General features: G+C 35.4%; 1 protein-coding gene across 1 annotated transcript in view; it reads right to left on the bottom strand.

Annotated features, from left to right (window-relative positions):
- Window positions 1–5,244: 5,244 nt before the first annotated feature.
- The window catches only part of LOC150092596 (phospholipid-transporting ATPase ABCA1-like), a 982,930-nt gene continuing 962,900 nt past the window's right edge, over window positions 5,245–25,274 (bottom strand). The window contains exons 48-49 of the mRNA XM_090414749.1: window positions 16,711–16,822; window positions 5,245–5,374 (exon numbers count right to left, since the gene is read on the bottom strand). Of these exons, the coding sequence (XP_090270875.1) occupies window positions 5,271–5,374; window positions 16,711–16,822 (216 nt within the window). The 3' untranslated portion in view covers window positions 5,245–5,270. The remainder of the gene's footprint in view (window positions 5,375–16,710; window positions 16,823–25,274) is intronic.

Below are 25,274 nucleotides of genomic sequence, written 5' to 3'. Positions count from 1 at the left end.
GAATTAAGTACTCTGCATTTTGTACTGAATCTTTGTACTGTACAGAAAATATGTCCCATTATATATATATGTAAGTAAAATGAAGTTGAATAAAATTCCATTTTATTCAACTGCAACTGTAAATTACAATTACAGTTATATGTTATTATTCATTATATAAAAATTCTGTGTAATCTTCATTGTTGATATTAGAACAAAATGTCTTGTAAATATATAATATATGAGTAAAAAATATGGTTAAAAAGTTTTTATTGAAATCCAATGTACAAAATGAACCATATATGCAGCACCAAATGCTGATCTTTGTAAAATAATATGTTGGAATATCACTCAAAATGATTACTGTATATATGTAAATATCTTAGCGATCAATAAAAATATTATTATTAAAAAAATTATTTGATAACCTCCATGGAGTCAACAGACTCATCATGGGAGTCCCACGATATAGTCTTAGACTATTCCCCAAAACAATAACAGCCTTTAAAATCTCTTTACTATGCAGTAAAAGTGGAATTAGTTCCAAAACACAAGAGGATCCTCTAATTGAAAGCACATCATCCTCTGAATTAGTTGAATAAAAAAAAATCACATCTGCATGAGTGTCTTAAGTGCTTAGAAAAGTAGTGAAAGGTTACAAAAATAAAAAATCATTCTTAAATTTGGTGTGCTTACTCCCTAACCACCCTATCACACTTTTGTAAAATATTAATTTTCCATCTGCTTGGCCGAGTGTTAGCATATTCGCTCTCCAGCCAAAAGGCTGTGGGTTCGAATCATGCCGTGGGCATGGATGTTTGTGATTGTCTGTGAAAATGCTAGTGGTGGTGGTGGATAGAAGATGGAGCTGGTGTAGATGGCGGATTGGTGGAGATGGAGAGCTGTAGAATAGGTGCCTTCCTTTGATGAGTCTTTGGACTCCTTGGAGTTGTCATATAATAATAATAATAATCTACAGAGTCTGTAGTATCTAAGCAAGAAAAAAAACAAGACTAACATTTCAAGAAATAAACAAAAATTAGGAAACGCATCAATTAGTAAAATACAAAATATTAATTTCACTTTATATACAAAATAAAAATGTTATAAAAAAGTTAAATAAAATCTAATTAAATAAATACAGAAATAAACTATATTTTCTAATAATGTCTTGTTTGCATTCATTTTTCATATACTGTATCGTTACAGTATTATTTCAGTTTTCTTGCAATGAATTTTGCCTGCAGAGAATATTCTATGCAATGAATTTTTTGGTGAAGAAATTTCCTATATTGAATTTTGATTGTGAAGAATTTTCTCCATGATGAACTGTAGTGCAATGAATTGTTGGGAAAGAACACAGAACTGTCTGTGAACCCTTTGCCTAGTTTAAAAAATAGGCAGCAGAGGTAGTTTTGAATAAAAAAAGTGCACTGCTACAGGCAGTAGTAGTGCACTTTTTTTTTTCATATTCTGATATTTTTCATGTTCTCACCACCAGTTATAGAGTTCTGATATTACCTTAGTCACTCACCAAAGTGTTCTTTTCCTAAAAACTCGGTGACCATTTTTTTTATGTGCTAAATATTAGTTAACTACCAGAACATTAGTATTATTACTGTGGGTTGGCTAAAAGTTAGATAATCTGGAAACTGTGCTCTAGAGACTACAGACATGCAACTTGTTTTTTTTCAAGCCACTTCAGACCATAAGCAGGGTAGTGGTTTCTCATCAGGCAATGAAATCATCTACAGCTTAAAGACATTCACAAACATCCATACTCATGGAGGGATTTGAGTCCACAGCCTGTTAGCTGGAAAGTAGGTATACAATCTGCTCCAACCAGCCACACCATCCAAGTAAATCTGCACACATTAGTTCAGCTGTTGTCTCAGCAAGGACTGTTTATGAACAAGGCCATCCTAGGAAGTTGTACAAGTTAGTGGCAGGGTACTGAATTTTGCTTTTAGAGTGGTTTGTATGAGGAAATAGTAATAGATAATGACTGTTTTTCACTTCACAGGATCCTAATGATGATGATAATTATCAATGTAACAAGATCCCATATCTCTTCCACTTCCTTATAGCATTTCAAATGGAGTACAACATCACAACCTTTTAAAGCATAAAAAGTGTAACCAGTAAGACATGAGAATAGTTGATTAGTCACAGAGGCATAATGTTATTCCTTGTTCTTTTTAAAAAAAATGACTTCAAACTAAAACTTAATAGAAACAGCTACATTTTAATACAATCTTTTTTTCTTTACTTTTTTCTTTTTTTTTTTTTTTTTACAAACAATTCTTTATGCGATACACACTGAGAGTGAAATAATAATTGAGCATCCAGTGCATTATTCACAACAGATTAAAATTTCTCATTCTGTTTCTGTACAATCATGTATCCATCACATATTTTTCATTTAGATAAATATACTTTGAAGCCTTGCAACTGATTACAGATTTGATCATAAATATATGAAGGAACAAATCAAAATCATCTGTTATTATTTAGTATAAACATATATTGGCTTTTTTTTATGCATGCATGAAAAAAATTATTAAAGACAAGTATTGTAAACTAGAAATTTTACTTTCACATTAGAAATTTATTGTATAGATAAAGTAGAGAGAAGGACGATGATGTCAATTTATATGCAAAAAAGAAATAACAGAAATATAATACAGTCTAGCTACTATTCTAACTCTATAAGAAAACATTTAACTAGTTTCATGATTTTCAAAAATGGATATTAAAATGAATTTTAATAACATTATTACATAACCTACTGGTATATTTATTACATAATTATCTGAAGTAAAATATTAGCTGCATTTGTCAACTAGTGATTACTGAAAAAAAAAAAAACAAATATAATAACCAAATTTTTAATCTCGCACAGCAGGTTACTCTTAATTAACCTTTAACTGACACCTTATCAAAAAGATATCCCTGAAAATATTTCAAAAAAGTGAACTAATGAATTATTTTAATACAATTTCTGATGAACAGTGATTTATTTCTTGTTTTTTTCAATGAAATGCACATACAAATTATTTTTTTCCTTACCTTTTTTTTTTTTTTTTTTTTATAAAATATTCTAGTAGAATGACTATCAACAAATATGAATGAAACAAGCAAAAATATATTTTACATTTTGCAATTCAATTCACATTACAAATAATTATACAATAATCTCTCAATTATTCAAAGTGTATGGAAATTTATTTGCTGGTTGATTAACTGAGGGTAGGTATGGCTCATGTTTGATTATATAATATGCTGTTTGAGGAGATATTTGACATACTAACCCATTTAAGGACCAGTTAAGTGAAGGTTGGATAATTGAAAGATCATTGCATATTTATAAAAATTAATGAAGTTAGTAAATCACTTTTTTTTTTGCAGATACAGATTTAAATGTCACTTTGCTGTTTTAATATTTGATACTAGAATTTTAATGCCCCCCCCCACATATACGAAAAGATAAACTCACAGATATATTCAAATGCATATATTCTCATTTTCAATTACCAAAATTTCCATTGTACTACCCAGCAGGATTAAAATTACATAGGAAGGTTAATGTATATTTAAAATTCACTGCTTTGGTTTTTCTTTTTTTGCAGAGCTTATGCAAAATAATATTTAGGTGATTTAAACTTTTATACCTGAATAATTCATAATTTCTCGTTCTTTGGCAAGCTTATCAAGTTCAACAGAAAACTCTGTAGCAGAAGTGACACATGAATCCCTTCTATTTGCAAATGAGTCATCAAGGATGGAATCGGTGTAGTCTACTTAACAACAAACACAGACAGACATTAACAGACACAAATACCCACCTGCATATATGCAGGATGCACACTGCTGATGCATGCACACACATGTGCATACATGGGCACACATATATACACACAAACACATATATGTACATACATACATACACATGTAGAGTTATATTTATAGACAAAATAAATGTGTCAAAATTCAGTACTTTGGCAGGTTTTGTGGTACTACAGTTACAATTATATGATATAGACTGTATACAAAATGACATCAGCAAATATGATTAACAGTATGCTATCACTGTGAGTAAATTTACACAAGAAGAAAAGAGTAGCAATGAGTAAAAAATATTGTTAGAGGCAAAAATGTAATTATTTATTTTTCAAATAATGACTAACACTAACTTTTGGCATGTTGAGAAAATGATTGTTTTACTCTGATCCCTTACTATCACTGCAGAAAATCCACAGTTATATGTAACATCATTTCTGTTTATTTCAAATATTTCTAACTATGATGCAATTTGGCAAGAGGATATAGGAATGGAAATTTGTTCACCGTATTTATACATGGAAGACAAGAGGTACTGGGAAACTACCGAAGAGTCAGTCATTCTCACAAGACTGTGTAGACAATAATGGATTTAGATGAAATATATTAATGTTTACATGTAATGATTGATTTACGATATGCATATTGCTGACATAACTTAAATGTTTATCAAGTTTCTTTCTTTCTTTCTTATGATATGACAAATGTGGAATGTAGAAATTTCCCTGAAACAAAACATTCAGTTTTTTTTTTTTTGTTAGTTCAATTAGATATTATTCCTTAATCTGGAAAAAACAAACAAAACAAAACAAAAAGAACATGCACAATAACATATGCAGGATGTGAAAATTCTATCATTCATCTTGCTATTGGTCAAAGTGATTTTGTCATCTTAATGAAACTTTACTACAAATCCAGATTTTAAATCTTTTTTCCAACTTTAGATAAAAATAAGTGATTTCAGAAATGCTATAGTTGTTGACACAGTATGAAAGCTCTGTATCAAATGAACTGTGGTAACCTACAAAAATTTACAAGAGCTATAAAACATTTTCTTAGATTCCATAATTGTTGCCTGCATAGTATAGGAGGATAAACTCTAAGGTTTTCACCATTTGGTTTAAATAGTCATAGAGTATATTAAAGACTTATACAGAGATATACATATTACACCGTCTGTCTATATCACAGATAGAATAAATAACAAAATGGGATTATTCAACAACTCAGAAGAATATCTTTGCTCGTGACATGTTTAAAAAAAACAGACAATACAACAACATTTTTGAAAGACTTAATCTACAACCCGTGGTTGCATCAGAGTTGCCTTGAGTACTTTAATTTTTAGACAACTCAAGTATGTCACTTTGGCATAGGCTGAGTTAAATACCTAGCCTTGGCTTTTTACTGATAAAGAATGGTGGAAGGAAAGGCTGATTTGTGAGTATTTGTCACACATGGACAGGAGATTTGTCACTGCTTGGAGAACGGGAAGGTTGGACTAAAAGTTCAATATCTCCAATTTCAGGAATTCCACTTTTGTTAGGTAACTCTCCTGGAATTATAATAGTAATATTATCAATATTTTTTATCAATATAAATGACAGATTTTTTTTAATACAGTGGTATCTCGCTAATTCGAACTAATAAAAACCGTGCTCGTTCGGATTAGTGAATTTTCCTCCAAGAGACAACAATAACTAATGTTTAAGACAAAAATAATCAAATTCTAATGGTACATCAATTTAATTCTGTAAATAAATGAAGTAACTGATAGAAAAAAAGCTACTGTACTGTAATGTAAAACTTAATAAATAATACAGTACACAAGTTTATTTTAGTAAAAAATTTAGTTTGTATGTACCTGTATTGTTGACGATTCTGATTTAATAAAATTGCATAGTTCAGTAGATAACTTAATTTGCATAAAAAATATCACTTTCTTGTTAACACAAAAAAAGTTTTTTTATTTCTTTATAAAAAAAGCCACTAATTTTCTTTTGCTTCTTGGAAGCTAAACTTTTTTCGAATGCTTCTTCTCGGAGCTGCATTAGCAATAAAATTTTGTGGAATGGCGTATCATTCTGCTTAGCCCATTCTATACACATGTTAAAACTGTCAACTGCCTCTTCATGTTTTATTTTTCCTCTTTTTTTTTTTACTTCGAGTTCATTATCGTCTTTCATTCATTCTGTAGTGTCATATTCATAATTTCAGCATCTGATTTGATTTCAAATTCACTTTTGGTTTTGCCTGTAATCCATTCCATAACATCTCTTTGTGAAATTTACGCAGTATAAAAAAGTAAACGTGAACACACAATAAATCAAAATAGGCCTACAGTATAACCGTACAATCAACAGTATGAAAAAAATACTGTACTGTAATAATAATAATAAAAAAATAATAATAGTTAAAATAATAATTATTAAATAAAAATAATAGTACACAAAATAATAATGCATAATAAGTAAAACTTCTTTCAAACCTCAGTTCGGATTACTGGAGGGTTCAGACTAAAGAGGTTCGGATTAGCGAGATACCACTGCACTTTAATAATAAATGTACAGATCAAGCTGACATAAACATAATCTTGTTAGCAAAATGCCATTTTTTCCTCCCTGATTCCTTTTAATTTGTTGATCTAGAAAAGCATATGATAACTGAAGTGTATTTAAAACATCTGGATTGCTGGCTGTGATTTTGAGTAACTGTTTATTCAGGAACTGATCGAAGGCTCTGCCAAGTAAAATGTAACTCTGAGATGTGATCTGATATTTGGGTGCCTCTGTAGCACAATTAGAAGAACAGAGGGATATTGCGCGCTTCAATTGGAAAAGACCTCAGTTTGATTCTCGACGTGATGAGGGGAATCCTTATATGACTTATTCAAGGTGAGTTAGCTGATCTCATATGGAGGTAGCAGGTTTTTGCTGGCCTGGATGGCCGAGTGGTTAGCATATCTACTCTCCAGCCAAAAGGCTGTGGATTCGAATCCTGCCACGGGCAGAATGTTTGTGATTGTCTGTGAAAATATTGGTGGTGGGCGGTAGATGGCTTTGGTGTAGTTGCAGTTCATTGGTGGATTGAGTGTGGAGACAGAAAGTTGTAGAATAGGTGCCCTCTCTCGATGAGTCTTTGGACTCCCTGGAGGTGTCAGGTAATAATAGTAATAATAATAATAATAATATAAGGACAACAAATCCAAATGCATAATCATTAACATGACCATATTAATGATTACGCATTTGGATGAATGCTGAATTACATGATAATGTAATTCAGCATTCAGGCCTAATATTTTAAGCACTTCATCTGGTCTTAAATAAGAGTTTTCAAAAAATTATTCAATGTCGTGAGTGTTATGTATGCATGGCAGAGTGTAAAAGATGTTTTTGTGGAGAGAGAGAGAGAGAGAGAGAGAGAGAGAGAGAGAGAGAATGAACAGCAGATGAGAGAAAGTATGGATTTGTAGGAAGTGCGATATATTATTAGACCATGAGGCAGTGAATGCAAAACAGACTGAAAAGATAGAACATGGAGTGAATGAAAGAAATGTAAATGAAACGAAAGCTAGTGAAACTGAGAGAGTGAAAGAATGCAAAAATGTGGAAGCGAAAGTTAGTGATAAGGGAGGAAAGAAAGTATGAATGAGGAAACAAAAGGAAGGTGCAGCAGAATGAAAGGTAGTGAGACTGCAGGAGTGACAGAAAATGAAATTGTCAGAATGCAAGATTTGATGAAACAATTATTGAAAATGTAACATGAAGTGAGGAATATGTGGAGTGATGTTAGGCATTTAGTGGAAACTAATGAAAGAATGCAAGAGAATAGAATGAAAGAAAAAAAGAGTAAAAGAGGTGATGAGCAAATCCAGGATAGCAGTATATGGAGATTCCATAGTTAGAGGATCACTTAATGAGAAAGTCCATAAGGTCTGCTATCCAGGAGGGAGAAGCATAATGAGTAGAATAATTCAGGCATTGGACATGACGAAGAAATGAGCAAGAGAGTTAGTGGTGATTGTGGGGACAAATGATTTAAGTGAACATAAGAAGTGTGTGAGGGCAAATATCAAGAGGTTATTGAGAAGATTGAAAGATAATAGTGTAGTGGGAAAGGGTGTCGGTGTGTTGCCGAGGTATGACAATGATGAGTTGTGATGGAAAGACAAAATCATGAATGGTATGCTAGCAGAGCTGTGTGAGGAGACGGGAGTACACAGTTCGTGAATGTATGGAATGTATTTGAGGGAAGAATGAAATTAGCATGTCATTCTGACGGAGCAGATATATGATTGTATTTGAATGACTTTGGAGTGAGTGCACTGGAGAAAGTGTTGCTGGATGGATGCACAGTGTGTGGAAGTACAGTGTGTGTGTGATGAGTGCAAGAGATCAGAAGCAAGAGATGAATCAAAAAATCAGGAGAGTGGTATTGAAGAGAAAGAGGTGCTTAGCAGTGACAAAAAGTAGTAGTGTGAGAGATGAAGAGAGAAATGGGGGGCCCTGGATGGACAGGGAGACATGCAATAGAGAGAGTGGATGTTGAAAGTGGCAGTGAATGTGTGTATGAAGATGGAGTATATTGTAATATGGATGGGGAAGTTGAGATGGAGAAGATATATGTGGTAAGTAGTGATAAAAGTGATTGGGAAGGCATGGGGGAGAAATCACAACCAACAAGTGGCTTGGATAGGACTGGTTACAGACCTAAAAACGAATTACTGAATTTATTTACAAATGTCAGAGGTATCAGAAATAAGGGAGATGAAATGGTTTCACTGACTGATTGAGTTTATTTTCCCCAAAATCATTGGAATAAGACATTGGAATTGGACATTATGCTCAGGTCTAGAATGGTAATCCAGATATGTCCAACTCTGGATTACTATGCTAGGCCTGTGCACAGCAATCCAGAGGTGGACATATCAAGGTCTTATAAAGAGGAATGCTGACTTGTTATCTCTGCTTGTTAGTGTTGTAGTATAATTTTGGGATAAAAAGTCACCCACTACCTTTTCCAATGTCAGTCTATTTTCTGTGAAATTAGTAATCTACTAACTAAATTAAATATTTACATGCCTGCATTTATATAGTAGTATGAGAAAGAGGTATGGGAATGCTAGAAGAGAGAATAGCAGTAGAGGAGAGGGAATGAGAGAGCCCTATGGGAATGAAAGAAGAGGAGAGAATGGAAACAATAGGAGAGAGGGTATGGTAAGAGGTATAATGTATGGTGACTCAATGATCCGTGGTGTTCAAGATAGGATGTGTGAGGAGTGTTTGCCAGGAGGAACAATAGAAAGGGTGGCCATGGCAATTAAGAGAGGTGAAAGGGTGGATGAAATGATTGTGATGGTAGGAACAAATGACTTGAGTGGTAATGTAAGTCGGGCAGTGAGAGATATGAGATTTTTGCTTGAGGCTGTACGGAAGAAGACAGAGAGAGGGAAAACAGTGTGCGTGTTGCCTAGGTATGATATTGACGAGTTGAGAAGAAGAGCGGTGATATTCAATGGCATAATAGCGAGAATGTGTCAGAAGAAAGGATTGGAATATGTGGATGCTTGAAGTGCATTTGAGAACAGAGAGGAATTGTATGCGAGAGACCGCTTGCATTTGAATGAGGAAGGATGTAGGCATCTGGAGAGATTGCTGTTCTGAATAAGTCAGTGTGTCCCAGTGTGCATGGTAACAGGGGTGGCCTCTTGTGGAAATGGGTACTTGGGAGAAGGGGGATGACATCAGGTAACGCTGAGCCCAGTGGAGTCTAGAGGGATAATGCTGGGTATAGAAACAATGGCATTTTTATGCTTTATACTAATGTCAGGAGTATTCGGAATAAAAGAGAGGAATTGGTGGCACAGATAGCATCAGCCTGGCTAAAGATTATTGGGATCACCGAGACGTGGTTGACAGAAGAGGATATAATAATAGGAATAGAAGTTGCTGGGTACAGCATTTTTCAGCAGGATAGGAAGAGAAAGCGTGGTGGTGAACTACTGCTTATGATAAGTGATGACCTATGTCCTTGAAGAGTGGAGGCTTTGGAAGGCTGTGACACTAATCATTCTGAAAACATATGGTATGAGGTGGAGGTGGGGAAGACAAGATATTTAGTGGGTGTTGCTACAGACCAAAGGAGGCACAGCAGGTGGAGACCAGGAGATGTTGAGACAGTTGAGCGTGGCAAGTGCAAGAAGAATGATTGTTATGGAAGATTTTAATCACAGCAGTATAAATTGGGGAGAGGAAGATGCATGTAGCAATAAGAGAATGGAGTTTCTAGAATTCTTGAGGGACAAATGTCTTAGGCAACATGTAACAAAGGAAACAAGAGGTTCAAGAGTTTTAGATTTGGTTATAGCATCAGAAGAGTTGATAATAACTGAGATAATAACTGAGATGACATCTCTCCCACCAGTTGGAGAGAGTGACCATATGGTTTTGACTTGGAAAATGAATAGACATGTAGAAGTATCAAAGAGACGGGAATGTATGTGGAATTATAAAGCAGGTGATTATAATAGTCTTAGACATCAACTTGGAGAAGTTTCGTGGAGGGAGAAAGTGGAAGGTCAAGATATCATTAGTGCTTGGGAAATTGTGAAGGAATATTTGTTAGCAGCAATGGTAAACTGTATGTGTGTCATCAGAGTTGATAATAACTGAGATGACATCTCTCCCACCAGTTGGAGAGAGTGACCATATAGTTTTGACTTAGAAAATGAATAGACATGCCGGAGTATCAAAGAGACGGGAACATATGTGGAATTATAAAGCAGGTGATTATGATAGTCTTAAACGTCAACTTGGAGAAGTTTCGTGGAGGGAGGAATTGGAAGGTAGTGATATCATTAGTGCTTGGGAAATTGTGAAGGAATATTTGTTAGCAGCAATGGTAAGCGGTATTCCACGAGTGAAAAAGAGGACAGCATTTTGGAGTAAAGTGGATGACAAACAATATTAAACAGGAACTGCACATGAAAAAGAGGCTATGGAGGAGATGTAAGGAGATAGGAGAAGAGAGGATGCATGAAGAATATAAGACACAGGCCAGGAGAATGACTAGTATGTAAAGAAGGTTAAACTAGAATATGAGAAAAGATTGGCCCTTAGATCGAAGGAAAATCCTAGGGAATTTTTTTAGCAATGTGGCCAGTAGGAGGAGAAATGACTGTGGAAGAATGACATTGTGGGATAAAAATGGGAATAGAGTGACTGATGCAGAGGACGTAGTGGAATTGTTCAATGAACACTTTATTGGAGTATTTCATCCTGGAGGAGACAATTTGAATACTAGAGAGATTGGGCAAGTTCAAGGTTTAGAGGAGAGTGTGTGTTCCAAATACTGAGTACTCTAGATGTTAGTAAAGCTGTGAGACTGGATGGTATTTCACTCACGAGTTTTGAGAGAATGTGTTCAGGAACTGACAGTGCCATTTACCTGGCTTTTAAATGAAAGTCTGGCTGTGAGAAAGGTGCCCATGGAATGGAAGGAAGTAAGATAGTGCCATTGAGTAAGTATAGTGCCTTGAGTAAGATAGTGCTATTGCATAAGTGTGGTAGCAGACCGGAGTGTCTAATTATAGGCCAGTTTGTGTGTCATCAGTAGTTAGAAAGATCTTGGAGAAAGTAGTGAGGGACCATATACAGCATTGGGCAGATGAGGGTAATGTTATCTGGGAGAGTCAACATGGATTTGTGAAGGGTGCTCTTGTTTTAGCAATATACTAGCCATATATAATAAAGTTACAAGAGCATTAGGTGAGGGAAAGGCATATACTGCAATTTTCTTAGACTTAGCAAAGGCATTTGACAGGGTGCCACATCATAAGCTGATATTTAAGTTGCAGCACATGGGTCTGGATGTCAGATTGGTCAACTGGATTCAGGATTGGCTGTCTGATAGGTATCAGAGAGTTGTGTGTGGTGGAGCAGTTTCAAGGAGGCAGAGGGTTACAAGTGGGGTCCCACAGGGCTCAGTACTAGGACCTATATTGTTTAACCTTTATATCAATGACATTGCCAGTGGATTTCAAGGGGATATTCAGTTGTTTGCAGATGATGTGAAGCTGGGAAGGATTATTAGTAATAATGCAGATGTGGTATCCCTGCAAGAGGATTTAAATAAGCTAGATAGATGGGCAAATGAATGGGGATTTCAGTTTAATGCAGCAAAATGTAAGGTCTAGATGGGATGCTGCATACTCTATGGGAGGAGTTATACTGGAGGAAGTAGGGGAGACAAGAGATCTGGGGTTGATGATTGATAGAAACCTGAAGTTTAGGGGACATATTGCAAAGGTGGTGAAGGTAACACTGAGGATTGCTGCAATTATGAGAAGAACACTCACCTGCAGAGATAAGCGGGTTATCATTCCGTTGTATAAGTCTCTGATCAGACCGCACTTGGACTATTGTTCTCAGATTTGGTCCCCAGGATTTGAAGGGGATAAATTAACTGTGGAAAGGGTACAAAGGCAGATAACAAAGATGGTGTCAGGACTGTAGAATGTTAGTTATGAGTAACTGCAAAGTTTGTGGATAGACGAAGGATAGGTGATATGATTGAGACTTTTAAACTGTTGAGAGGTGGTTACAGGGTTGACACTGGGAAGTTCTTTTGCTTGGTTGAACAGCAGGAAGGAGTCATGACAAGAGGCCATCCCTGGAAGTTACGAAACGAAACTGGTTTTTTTTGCATGGAGGGTGGTTGAACCATGGAATGCATTCCTGATGGAGTGGTGAGATCCAGAACAGTCAATGCGTTTAAGGAGTGGTATGATAGACTTTGTGTTTCCTAGGAAGGACCTCCCATGATGAGTCTTTTGACTCAATGGAGGCCTGAATGATAATAATAATAATAATAATAATAATATTGCAGAGTTGAGTTGTCATCCATAGAGAATAATATTCCTAACCATCCATTTCTGAATCCTGTTTGATTTTTTGAAACAGTCACTCTGAGATACAGGTCTACAATTTGTGATTTCTGTCTCAGAGACTTCTTTATATAATGAAACAGATTGTTCCATTTCATTTCCTTGGAAAACTTTTCCAGTGGTAAGATGTCTGGACTAAATTAACACTTCAGTTTTATATACATACATACATACATACATATATCTTAACCTCATATATAAGGTCTGAAGACTTCTAACATAACACTGTCTTATGTGGAAAGTGGTTCGAGAGAAGAAAGGATTTAAAGAAGAAAGAGAAGAAAAGAAAGTTAATGTGTTTCTTAAATTACTGGGAGGTTGTATTCACTGGAGGGAAAATGGTACTGAGCAAGCTTCCAAAGAACAGAGGAAGATGGAATGATGGAAGAGAATGAGAAGGTTGGCTCAAAAATATGGATATGGATCTAAATTCTGTATGGTATATTGAACTGAAGTACAATGTTTGAGAATAGTTGGAGAGATGCTATTGGGACCAGAAGACTTTTTCATGTCCAAGTTGGTTAGTATTCTTCTGTTAAATTTTTGCTGAAGGGAAGAATGATGTGCAGTGATATTCTTGGACTTTGCAAAAGTGTTTGATAGATTACCACATGATAAGTTGTACAATTAGATAGTATATTGTAGTTTTTAGAGTGGGTTTGTAGTTGTAATATTAATAAGTGCAAAGTGTTGCATTTTGGAATGCAGAAATATAAGGCTGTGTACTATATAAATTGTGCCATACTGCAGGAAGTGGATGAGATTAGAGATTTGGGAGTGATGGTTGAAAGTAGACCGAAGTTTAGAGAGCATATTGCTAGTGTTGCAAAGGTTGCATATAGTAGTGCTGCTATGATAAGAAGTACTCTAACATGCAAAGATAAGAAAGTGGTTGTGCCACTATATAACGGCACTGGTCAGACCACACTTGGACTATTGTGCTCAGATCTGGTCACCTGTTTTTCAGTGTGATGTGGAGACATTGGAGAGGGTCCAGAGATGAATGACTAAGACAATTTCAGGAGTTTTGAATGCTATCTATGGAGAGAGGTTGAAGAAATGTGGATTGCAGAGTTTGGTGGACAAGAGGAAGGGAGGTGATATAATAGAGACATTTTGGAAGTTATGTAAAAGTGTGGTGAAGAAGGCTGTGAGGAATAGATTTTTTACATGGAAAATTGTCAGTGAATGGAATGCATTACCAGAATGTGTTGTTAATGCAAGGAGTGTTAAGGACTTTAAGATTCTACATGATAAATATGTTGTCAGTTTAATGAACCTCTCAAGACGAGTCTGTCAACTCCATGGAGGGTATGGAAACAATTATTATGGAGCTGCGTGTAATAATAATAATAATAATGAGCTGAGTTTCATTATGGTAAGATGCAACTTGCCTTAGTCATCTATGAAAGAGTTAGGGAAAAGAGTGATGCCAAGAGGTCAGCTATATCTTTAAATACTGTAACATCTGGATGAAAAGAGAGAGAGAGAGAGAGAGAGAGAGAGAGAGAGAGAGAGAGAGAGAGAGAGAATTTGAAGGTTCAGGTGAGCAGAAGTTATGTCCAATGGCCTTTGCAAGTGAGCAGAATTGGAGTTTTTTGTTAGTGATGTTTATGAAGTCAGATCTGGATTTGCTGATAGTTGGTTCTGCATTTATTGAGTGCATCAGCGTAGGCTGAGTATGACGATGGGGTTTTTGTTGTAAGCCATCCATGATAAGTTTTTTTCTTTAAGTGCTTTGGTACATTTTCTGTTGAACCACAGCTTGGAAGGCAGGTGAGAATTTTGGATAGAATGGGGGACGAAAGGCTTTAAGTGAGGATTGGCATGTCACTTGCTCGAACCAGGTGTTTGAATCAGAAGAGTGGGAGCAATTGCCAGACCATACAACAGAATAGCATGGTCTGGCTATTGCTAGACCAAGAGGAATAGTAATGCCTCTCTTCTTGGTAACTTAGTGTAGTGCATCTGGAAGGAGAATTGGTTTAAAAAAGATCGAGGGTATTAGGAGAGTGGAGACAGGTATCAGGAATTCAGATAGATAGATGTATGACTTACGTTAAGTCATTGCTTACAGCAAAAACTGCTACATCACATGTCCAGCTTCATCAGCAGTTTTGAAAAAGTGAAGCTAATTGGAGTTGTAGACATTCACTTAGGATGATGATGAAGAGATCAGAATGATTTTTAGAATTTGGAGAGTAGTAAATACAGCAGATATATGTTACTGAATGGAGTAAGAAGATGGAAGTCAAAAGCAGGGTTCAAAATTAGACATTCTATTACAGGCTATGTTAGATCTCACAAAGGCACAGGTTACCACCTGGGTATAATAATAATAACTTTAATGGAAACAATTTAACAACATGTACAATAATAAGGGATTTCTGTTGAGCCTTGTGGCAACAGTTTTGGTTCTATAGCAGTAGCCTGACCGAAGAATGACTGTTATGTTTGTTTATAATTGCTGATTACAAGATCTTTTTCTTGGCCCTTTCAGCCAGTTCCTGAGTTAGCTGATATTCAGCACAGGCAAGTAATTTTTTTTTCTCCTTGGGTTTTAACCCCTCAGTTCAGAAAAATCAAATACAGGTATCCCTCGATTAACGCAGTTAATTAATCCCTCGATGTTACTGCATATATCAAAATTACGTTAATCAAATATGATAATCAATGGTAACAAGTACAATTCATCCACGATCGATTATTGTATTAATAATTTGTTTTATATGGTACTCTTTTAGGAAAGATAAAAAATGAATGCAAAGTAAATGTTTAATAAATACTTGTACCTACATTATTTACTCCAATTTTTTTATCAAAAGAAGTTATCAAGAGTTGTTTGAACAGTTTTATTTTTTTTTCCTTATCGACATAAATTCTATGATAACAAGCAAAATGACTCTCCAGACCTCGGCAAACAAGCAATAAAACATAAAGAAAAAACACTGAAAATATAATACATGATGGTACAAATTAAGTGGATATTGAATCCAACATTATTTCATAGCCGAATATAGAAACTAAAAGTTTCGGCGGTTGCAAGCATAAGCAACCTTATGGGCAACTTGTAGTAAAGGTGGAGTATGCTCCAGATCACTTTCCTTAATATTTTCCATAATGTAAAGCACATCTCCTTGAGGACATGTATGATAAATAAGCTTTTGGCTCTCTATTTCAGTAATACATGATGGTTTATTTATTTTCAGTTACAATCTAAAAATTATTGAACAAAGAATAAAAAAAAAAAAGTAAACCATACTATACTGACATCGGAGGTCACAGTATTTCTCAGATACAATTTGCTGTCAAATATCACAAACCCTTACATAACATGTGTTAAACCATACTGACAGCAAATAAAACAGTGTGGAATATCACTTGTAACATATGAATGCACAGCTACTCATGACCTCCACGCTATACACTGAATTGTGTAAGAATATTTATATTAAACATTTTGCATGTATCTGTCAGATCAGTGCAAGCTCCGCAGGGTTAAAGGTGCATTAATCAAAACTCTTGCCACGTATATCAAGGGATTGCTGCAATTAATTTCGGCACATTAATCAAAACCATGTTAAGCAAGGGATACCTGTATAGGACTCACACTATGAGTTATTATTTAGAACATGATATAGTAGCAGCTGTTTGTCATATTCTTTTTCTGATGCTTTCCAAATCATTAGTAGCTATGAGCTCAGCTGCTGGTGATGGCTAAAGTGGAGAACAACTGTTCACTGATTTCCAAAAATTAGTTAGGTCTAAAAGAGTTCTGCCTGTGTTCTTTGGGAAATTAAAACATACTAGAGGATTTATTATTAATAATAACAACAACAACAACAACAATAATAATAATAATAACAGTTTCTATTTAAATGAAAGCTAAACAAAATGATATATAATAGTTTAAATTTTTGTTTTTGTTGTAAGGATGGATTCACCTTTATTTCTTCTGCTTCCTAACCGGTTTTTCCTCAGAACCTGCTGAGGCAGCATATCTGTAGGTAATTCTTCACAAACATCTGCTTGCATTTTGGCAAAGCTGATAAACACCTGAAATGATTAAGTTAAATAATTGGTTACTTCTATTTATTTAGGCATTTTGAGAAATTTTCTTTTAATTATTATTACCAGAGTAAACTAGAAGTAAGACACTGATCTCTAAAGCGTCCGCGCTATGCAAAACTGCGTTGTTCGAGGTTTATTTATAAAGGTTTTCAAATTTAATTTGTTTATTACAAAAATTTAGAATAATAGTAATTTTTAAAAATTAAAAAAAATTGTTATTTTTATTAACTAAATAACAAATAAAATCCTTTTAAATTGATATAAAAGTTGTAGAAAACAAAACACATTGCTTCAATTTTAGCATACAGTAATTTACTTTTTACTAAAGTAGTCTTTTAGTGTTTGTTGAACCATCCTTGTCTTCTTTGTTTCTTCAAGTACTAGATCTCTGTAGCATTTGATAGAATTATTGAGACTTTGATGCTTCTTTCCAAATTCAGGTCGGCATTTATGAGAAAATCGGATGCTTCGTCGATTTTTCTCACAAATGTTGAAAAGTCAGCAAAGGAAAATTCTTCAACCATGACATCAGTGGGGTCATCTTCGTCTTCTTCTGCTTCATGGGCTTGTTGTTGTTCCAACTCCAAAAAGGTTTCATCATCCAGATCATTTGAATGAGAATCAATACATTCATTCACATTGTTACAATCTAAACTTGTAAAACCAAGATCTTTGCCCATCTGCACAATTTCTGTTGAGATTTCCTCTTCCTGTGTTGCAAAGGTAACAAAGTCCTTTGAACAATGCGGCAAGATATTATGCCATATGGCTCTCATGTTGCTTTGAGTCACCTCTTTCCAAGATTCATAAATATTTTCAATTGCATCTTTTATGTTAAATTTCTTCCAAAATTCACTCAAAGTCCAAGAATCTTCTTCTGCTGCTGCAGCTTTAATAGCTTGAGCAAAAGCTAGTCTTAAATAGTTAGCCTTGAAAGTGGAGATAACGCCTTGATCCATCGGCTGCAGAATTGATGTCGTGTTTGGAGGGAAAAACTGAATCTTGACATTTTCATCTAAGTCAGTCAATACAGTTGGATGGCCTGGCGCTTTGTCTAATAAAAGCAAAATCTTGAAAGGAATATCATTCTTTTTACAATAGCTTTTAACTTCAGGGCAAAAACAAGTTTTAAACCATTCTTTGAAAAAAACGAACGAGTCACCCACGCTTTTTTTATTCGAACACCAATGAACAGGTAAATTGTTTTTTGTAAAGCCATTAAGAGCTCTTGGGTTTTCCGCACTGTACACTAACAGTGGCTTCAATATTAAATCATCTGATGCATTACCTCCTAGTAAAAGTGTCAATCGGTCTTTTGAAACTTTGTACCCAGCTTGTGTCTTTTCTTTCTCTGCTAGGAATGGGCGCGATGGCATTCTTTTCCAGAACAAGCCAGTCTCGTCAGCGTTAAAAATTTGATCATCTGTGTAGCCTTCCTTCTCAATAAGCTCTTTCAATTCATTGGGAAATAATTCTGCAGTTTTAGTGTCAGCACTTGCGCTTTCACTTTGGATTCTTACGTTATGGAGTCCCATATGCTTTTTGAAATTGTAGAACCACCCGTGACTTGCTATAAAAGTTTCACTGGTTGTACCTCCTTCATTTTCGCTTTCATTTTCTTTTATTTTGTCATATAGACTTGTTGCTTTTGCCTGGATTATCATTTGACTCAAAGGAATCTTTTTCTGATTACATTCTTCAATCTAGATCATTAGAAGGCGTTCCATATTTTCCATTGTAGAAGATCGAGTTCTCGTGATCACTTTTGACATATAAAAAGCGGTGCTCATTCCATGTTGTTTAATATTTTCTTTGCGCTGAATAATTGTTCGTACAGATGACTCATTCATTGAATTCTCACATGCTATTTTAGCAAACGAAGCGCCATTCTCATGACATTTTATAATTCAAGTTTCTTCTCTAATGTCAACCACTTGCGTTTTTTTGTTACTCCAACAGTGTTTTCTTTATTTTGTCTCTTTTCACTCATGCTTAAATAATAAAAAAAATATTAAATACTAATATTAACGTAAATAATAAAATGCCGCGGGGAAAGAACGTGTCTATGTGAGAGCCAATCGAATAACTACTGCATAAATGTGGCTCTTGACTGTCACTTGCGGCGCCTGGGAGTCACCGGTCAGTGTTGACAATGTTAGTGTAATAATGATAAGTGTAATAATAAAAACCACGTTATACCAAAACCCGCGTTGTTCAAACCACACTATACAAGGTATTCCTGTATTGATGCTTTGTTGCAAAACGTTAACGCATAAAGTATGTGAGCTTGATTAATTTCAAAGTTCTAAATTAAAATTCGAGTTTGAAATTACCATATCATCCTCCAGTGTTCCAGAGATTAAAATTACCAATTAGCACGATAAATGTCTTTCATATGAACATGATATTTTAATTATATGAAAGTTTACTTTGCAATTTAAAACATCTTCTGTTCTGCATACAGATTATGTAAGAAGTTCTTTGATTAGGAATTAGCAAATATCATCAAGCATACTATAGTTCCACTTGCCTGAATACCATTCTTTTATATAAGAAATGCTTATAGAATAATTTTCAATGTTTGTCAATGACAGTAGCCAAGTTAGGAGGAAAGAAGTGAATTCAGAGAGTGGAGATCATTAATGACATTTTGCATCCCATTACGCTCAACCATATGCATGTAGTCTTTCAGCTAGTTCTCTGAACTTTTCTGAGACTAACAAATTGGTGGTAATAGCTCTGAAGGCTTTCTACACTGCTTTTTTTTTTTCAATATAATTTTAGATGCCATTGAAAGAAATGTCCTTCATGTGTGTGTGAACTTTTGGGATAATAAAAAATACATTCTTTAATTTTTGTATTCCTTATTCTTGGGAATTAATCACATTTCTTAGAAGCTTAAATTTCTATTTGAAGCAAAACTTTTTATCCAACCAAGTGTGATATAGCGTGATGTAAGAGAGATTTATCAAGCTTCATAAGGAAAGGATGTGAATGGCTTTTCTCATATAATTTGCCTAAATTCTGCTGAAATGGTAATTTTTTTAAACTTTGCAATGAAGGTCTTTATCGTCATCATCACCACCTCATTTCAACAGAACTTTTTCAAGCCACTTCAGGCTTCCAGTGAGCAGGACAGCAGTCTCACAACGAGAGACCACTTCCCTACTCACCGGAAGTGGTCTCACACTGGGTGATGAAATTCATCATCTGACTAAGCACAATCACTAACACAATGCTTATGGATGTTAGTGATTTGAATCACAGCATGTTGGTTGAAGAGCAGGTACTCAGATTAAAAAAAAAATAGTGATATTTCATGAAACCTAGCTGCATACCCTTAAAAATGCTATTAATCTGAGATCAGTGCAGAGTCCACCTATGTTTGTTGTGATTAATATAATGAAGTAATAAAGTCAATTTCTTACAGCATTCCTTCATGAGGGTAGCATATGCTACTAGAATAGAGAAAGATTTATTTTCAGTGTGCAGATGCATGGCCTTCTAAGCTTTAATGCATCAATAAATAAACTCCATTTATCAGGATCATGTTTCTTTCCTAGCATTTCAATTCATCAGCTAACATTGTTGAAAAACAAGGCCAACACTTACATAGGAAAAAAAAAACACTTAAATTTTGATGATGCTATTGAAATGAGGTGATGAATTCTGCTCAGGTCATCAGATGAGATATATGCATAACTAGCATCCATAAAACATGATGGCTTACTCTCACATCCATCGGTAGAGTGGTATTCATCCCTAGTTCATGTTTTAGGTAGTTTAGAAACTGGCAACATACTATCATGAGGTACTGATCTCGTGACTGATACAAGTTTGGGAATTTCATTAAGTTTTGACATTACTGAAGAGCCAGCGATGTTTGTTAAACAGAAGTAGCAACTACTTGCAAAGTCTCTAAGCTCCCTCCCTCCATAACATGGATGGAAAATGGTACTGATGAAGATATGGACTTGCCATGCAACCTTCTCAGCCTGGTCCTGATCACTCTTATACAGTGCAAACTCATGTTTTCTTGATCTTGAGGAGTGAATGCTTATTTTGCAGATTTTAATGTCACTTCATCATCTCTCTCTCTCTCTCTCTCTCTCTCTCACTCTCTCTCTCTCTCACACACACACACACACACACACACACACACACACACACACACACACACACACACACACACACACACAGAGAGAGAGAGAGAGAGAGAGAGAGAGCAGATGATTACACACTTAACATCATCGTGTTGCAACAACAATGCAATTACTTTACTACTCTTTGTGCAAGTGAGCAACTATAATGATATTTACTACATTCACATTACTATATTTACCTTTCTTAATCCATGTACAACATGGATTAAGAAAGGTAAATATAGAAGTGTGAATGCAAAACCTGACATGATGCTGAGAGTGGTAGCAATGCATCAGTTTGCCCTTGCTGTTTATGTTAGAGTGATTATAGCATGCTAACAAAGCTATCTCACTGAAGAGTAACAGTTACACATAGCTGTGTCATATGCAGTCGCATAGGTAGAGCTTTTGCCACCCCTCTCAATACAGACCAAAAATACTACGAAAAGTCAAAATGACATATAGTAAATAAATTAAAACACTATGTTTATTTTTGAAGTAAAACTTTAATTCCACCATTCTAAAATGTTATTTTTCTTGCTTTTCTGTTAGCAAAATCATCTATGACATTGGTGAAGTCTATGTCATAATAATGTAGGTAATTCTTAATCAATTTTAAGTTAGAAAAACTCCTCTCACAACTAGTAACTCTTACAGCAATTGTGAGGAAAATTTGTAGTAGTATTACAATATTTGGAACTGAGTTCTCAAGACTGTATTTTAGAATAAACTGCAAAAGTTCAAAAAAGCTCAAAGTGCCACCTGGGGCAGACTGCCCCTTCCACCTTTCCCTAGATACGCCACTGGTCACATGATATGATGTTGTTATTCCATGTGTATCTGTCTGCATGGAGAATTCTATCCTTGAATTGACTCAATGTAATTCAGTGCTCCTGACTTCTGCTGAACAAAAGATGTCTTCTTTCTTCAGAAAACTGTTGATGATGGAACAATACAGATGCCATTTTTGCATTCAAAATGTTAAAATCACTTACTTTTGTTTAAAGGTAAATTTCAGTGCTGTTGCTGTACATTGTAACAGACTCCTGCCTTGATATATTTCTTAATTACTCTTTTATCATTAGAGTACTGTCATGGAATGAAATGGTCTCCCATGCTAATATGTTGTTTGCATTAGCATGGGATATCCATGCTAATGTGAACCCCACCACTCTTTAAACTCATTCACTGACTGTGTACTCATAATTCATCTTGCAATTCACAGCATGCTAACAACGCTAGCTAATGAGACCAATAGAGTTCTTTCGCTGTGTAGCAAGTAAAAAGAGGAATGACTATGGAAGGATGACTTTGCTAATTGTGAGGAGTTAACAGAACCAAACCAAATAGTTGAATTACTGAGTGATCATTTCGCAAGGGTGTACCATCTAGATGGTGATATTGCAATCCTGAATTTGACATTGACCGATGGGAGAATACGAGTTGAAAAAATGGAGGTGCTTAGAATATTGCAGAACCTTAATGAAAACACAACCATAGGATTAGATGGCACATTGGTTTGTGCATTATTATTATTATTATTATTATTATTATTATTATTATTATTATTAAGAAAAGAAAATACTAAAAGAAAAGACAGAAGATTTAAGTTTCATAGAGCAAGTGATTGGGATCAACATTGGCATTCAAGTCACAATCATGGACATCACCTCTGTTAATTGAGGACCACAAAAAAATAAAGAGAGACCACCACCAATCATTGCTTGATTTACCAGCAAAAGTTTGAGAGACCGCATTCTAGCAGCAAGCAAGAAAACAAGGCCAACAACATCGATCCTAACTAACAAGCAACTCCCAACTCTCCAAACTATATATTTGAACACTGGACCCCATACTTTAAAAACCTACTATACTAGGCAAGGAAAACAAAAAACAGAAAAAACTACAAGTTTCTGTGGACTAAGGATTCACAGATATTTATGAGACAGAATGAAAACACTAGAGTTTATATAATTGCCATCCTTAAGAGCAATATTTAAAATTATCTTTAAAAACTATAGAATGGAGATCCCAAATCCGGCTGAACATATCTAGTCAGAAAATATAAATTTCAAAGTCTTTAACTTTTTGAAGAAATAGACAGACAACATTTCCACGAATACCGACTTCACCATCATACACACAAACATGAGAAGTGTCAAGAAACACTGGCTTATACTGATAACACTGCACAACTACACCTTGACAAACATAGATGTACTAATCCTGACTGAAGTTGCAATAAATGACAGAAAAGCTTATGTATGCAACATCAATAACTACCAGTTCTACACCTTATGTAGACCAAACAAAAGAGAAGATGCGATCATGGCATTTATCAATGAAAAATATAACCTAATGGAAAAACAAACTTGTTTCGAACACGCAGAAACACTAATATTGGAAATCACAGATAACAACAAACATAGTTTAGAGTGGGTCAGGCGCTACGAACGTGCTTTGAAGAGCTCCTGATTCAGATAAGTTTTACTAGGAATAATTAAGTATATATGCGTAATTGTTTAAGTAAGAACGGCTGTAAACGTTGTACGCTACCGATAGTATTAGTGTGGGTTTTTTTTTTCTTGCTTAAACTAAATACGAAAACGTTAATATTAGACCTAGTAACCTGCAGAGAAAAAAAAAATGGCGGCTGCATTGTCATTCCATGATTTTAATTTGGATTTCAGTAGGTTCGTTAAGTGTGAGGTCTGTTATATGTATTCCTTCGATTACATAAATGATTTGTGGATGTTTAGTGCGGATGGAAGAAGGGTGTGTGCGAAATGTGACCTGAACGAGGAATTGATGAATGCGAATATGAAGTTGATGACAGAAAGTGCTAGTACCGATTGTGTCGTGAGTGCACGTTTGAAAGAGAATGGCGAGAAAGACAGGCGAAAAAATGTTAAAAAATCAGGAAAAAAGAAAAAGAGCGATTTGACAACCGTAACGGATGTTAAAAGGGACGAAAGTGAGGCGGAAAGAAACGAAATTGAGAGAACGAATGAAAGTAGAAATGCCGTGGTGCAGAAACCGCAAGTAAAAAAAATCGAAAGAATGAATGATAGCGAAAAAAGAATGACTGATGGCGAAAGTTGGATGCATGTTGGAACGAAAGTACTAAACCAAAGAAAGATGAATGACAGTAAAAGTGAAAAGAATGATAGCGAAAGTTGGACGCATGTTAGTCCGAAAGTACGGAAACAAAGAAAGATATGTGAGAGTGAAAGTGAGAAGAATGACAGTGAAAGTTGGACGTATGTTGGACCGAAAGTACGGAAACAAAGAAGGATGAATGAGAGGGAAAGTGAGAAGAGAGGGTCGAGAGTTAGAAAGTTAGAAAGATTTAATGATAGAGTGAATGTGTCGCGAGGTTCAGAAGGTGAATTGGATTGGATGAAGCAAGAAATGAAATGGATGCGGAATGAAATTAAGAGAATGCAGGTCAAAACTATTAAAATAAATCATGATGGCATGAAAGAGTTAACAAAAGATGAGCGAGTGGCGTTGTATGGCGACTCCATTATTAAAGGTGTGCTAGAGGATAAAATGCACAAGGTATGTTTTCCAGGCGGTAAAATGAGTAGAGTGATTGAGGCATTGAACATGAGGCGGGAACGAGCAAAAGAGTTAATTGTATTAATTGGAACAAATGATTTGAGAGAGAACAAAGAGCATGTCAAAATGAATGTCAGGAGACTGCTTGGAAAGATAAAGGAGAATAGTGTGACAGGAAGGGTGGTCAGTGTGTTGCCTAGGTATGATTGTGGTGAAATGAGGCGGAGAGCAAGGATTATGAATGATATTCTGGCTGAAATGTGTGAGGAGATGGGAGTACAGTTTGTTAATGTGTGGAATGAGTTTGAGGGACGAAGTGAGCTGTATGGGAGCGATGGACTGCATTTGAGTGGTTATGGTGTGAGTCGCTTGGAGAGACTGCTGCTGGAAGGTAGAGAAGTGAATAGAGAGAATGAATCAGATCAAGAGGGGAGTGATGTGGAAGAGCAGGAGAGTAAGACAGGAGAGATTGAAGGAGTGGAAATGAATGTGGAAGTGAGTGGTATGAGTATAGATAATGAGAGAATGGGTGTGCAAGAGGAGCAGGGAAACGGGGAGGCTCAGGGTGGACAGGGATACACAGCGTGAGAAAGGTGGATGCTCCAAGAGGAGGTGAGAGAATGTGTAGGCAGGAAAGTAATGGGATGATCAGGGATCAAAAGGAAACAGATGGAATTGCAAAGGGTTCTAAAATGAAGAAGCAGAAAGGGAAATGGCCCCAGTCCAGCATGGAG

The sequence above is a fragment of the Typopeltis vanoorti genome, chromosome 25, assembly GCF_054136105.1.
Source record: "Typopeltis vanoorti isolate ZY-2024b chromosome 25, IOZ_Tvanoo_1.0, whole genome shotgun sequence".
Lineage (NCBI taxonomy): Eukaryota > Metazoa > Arthropoda > Arachnida > Uropygi > Thelyphonidae > Typopeltis > Typopeltis vanoorti.
Note: the sequence above shows the minus strand (reverse complement) of the source record. Positions and strands in the feature narration are given on the sequence as shown.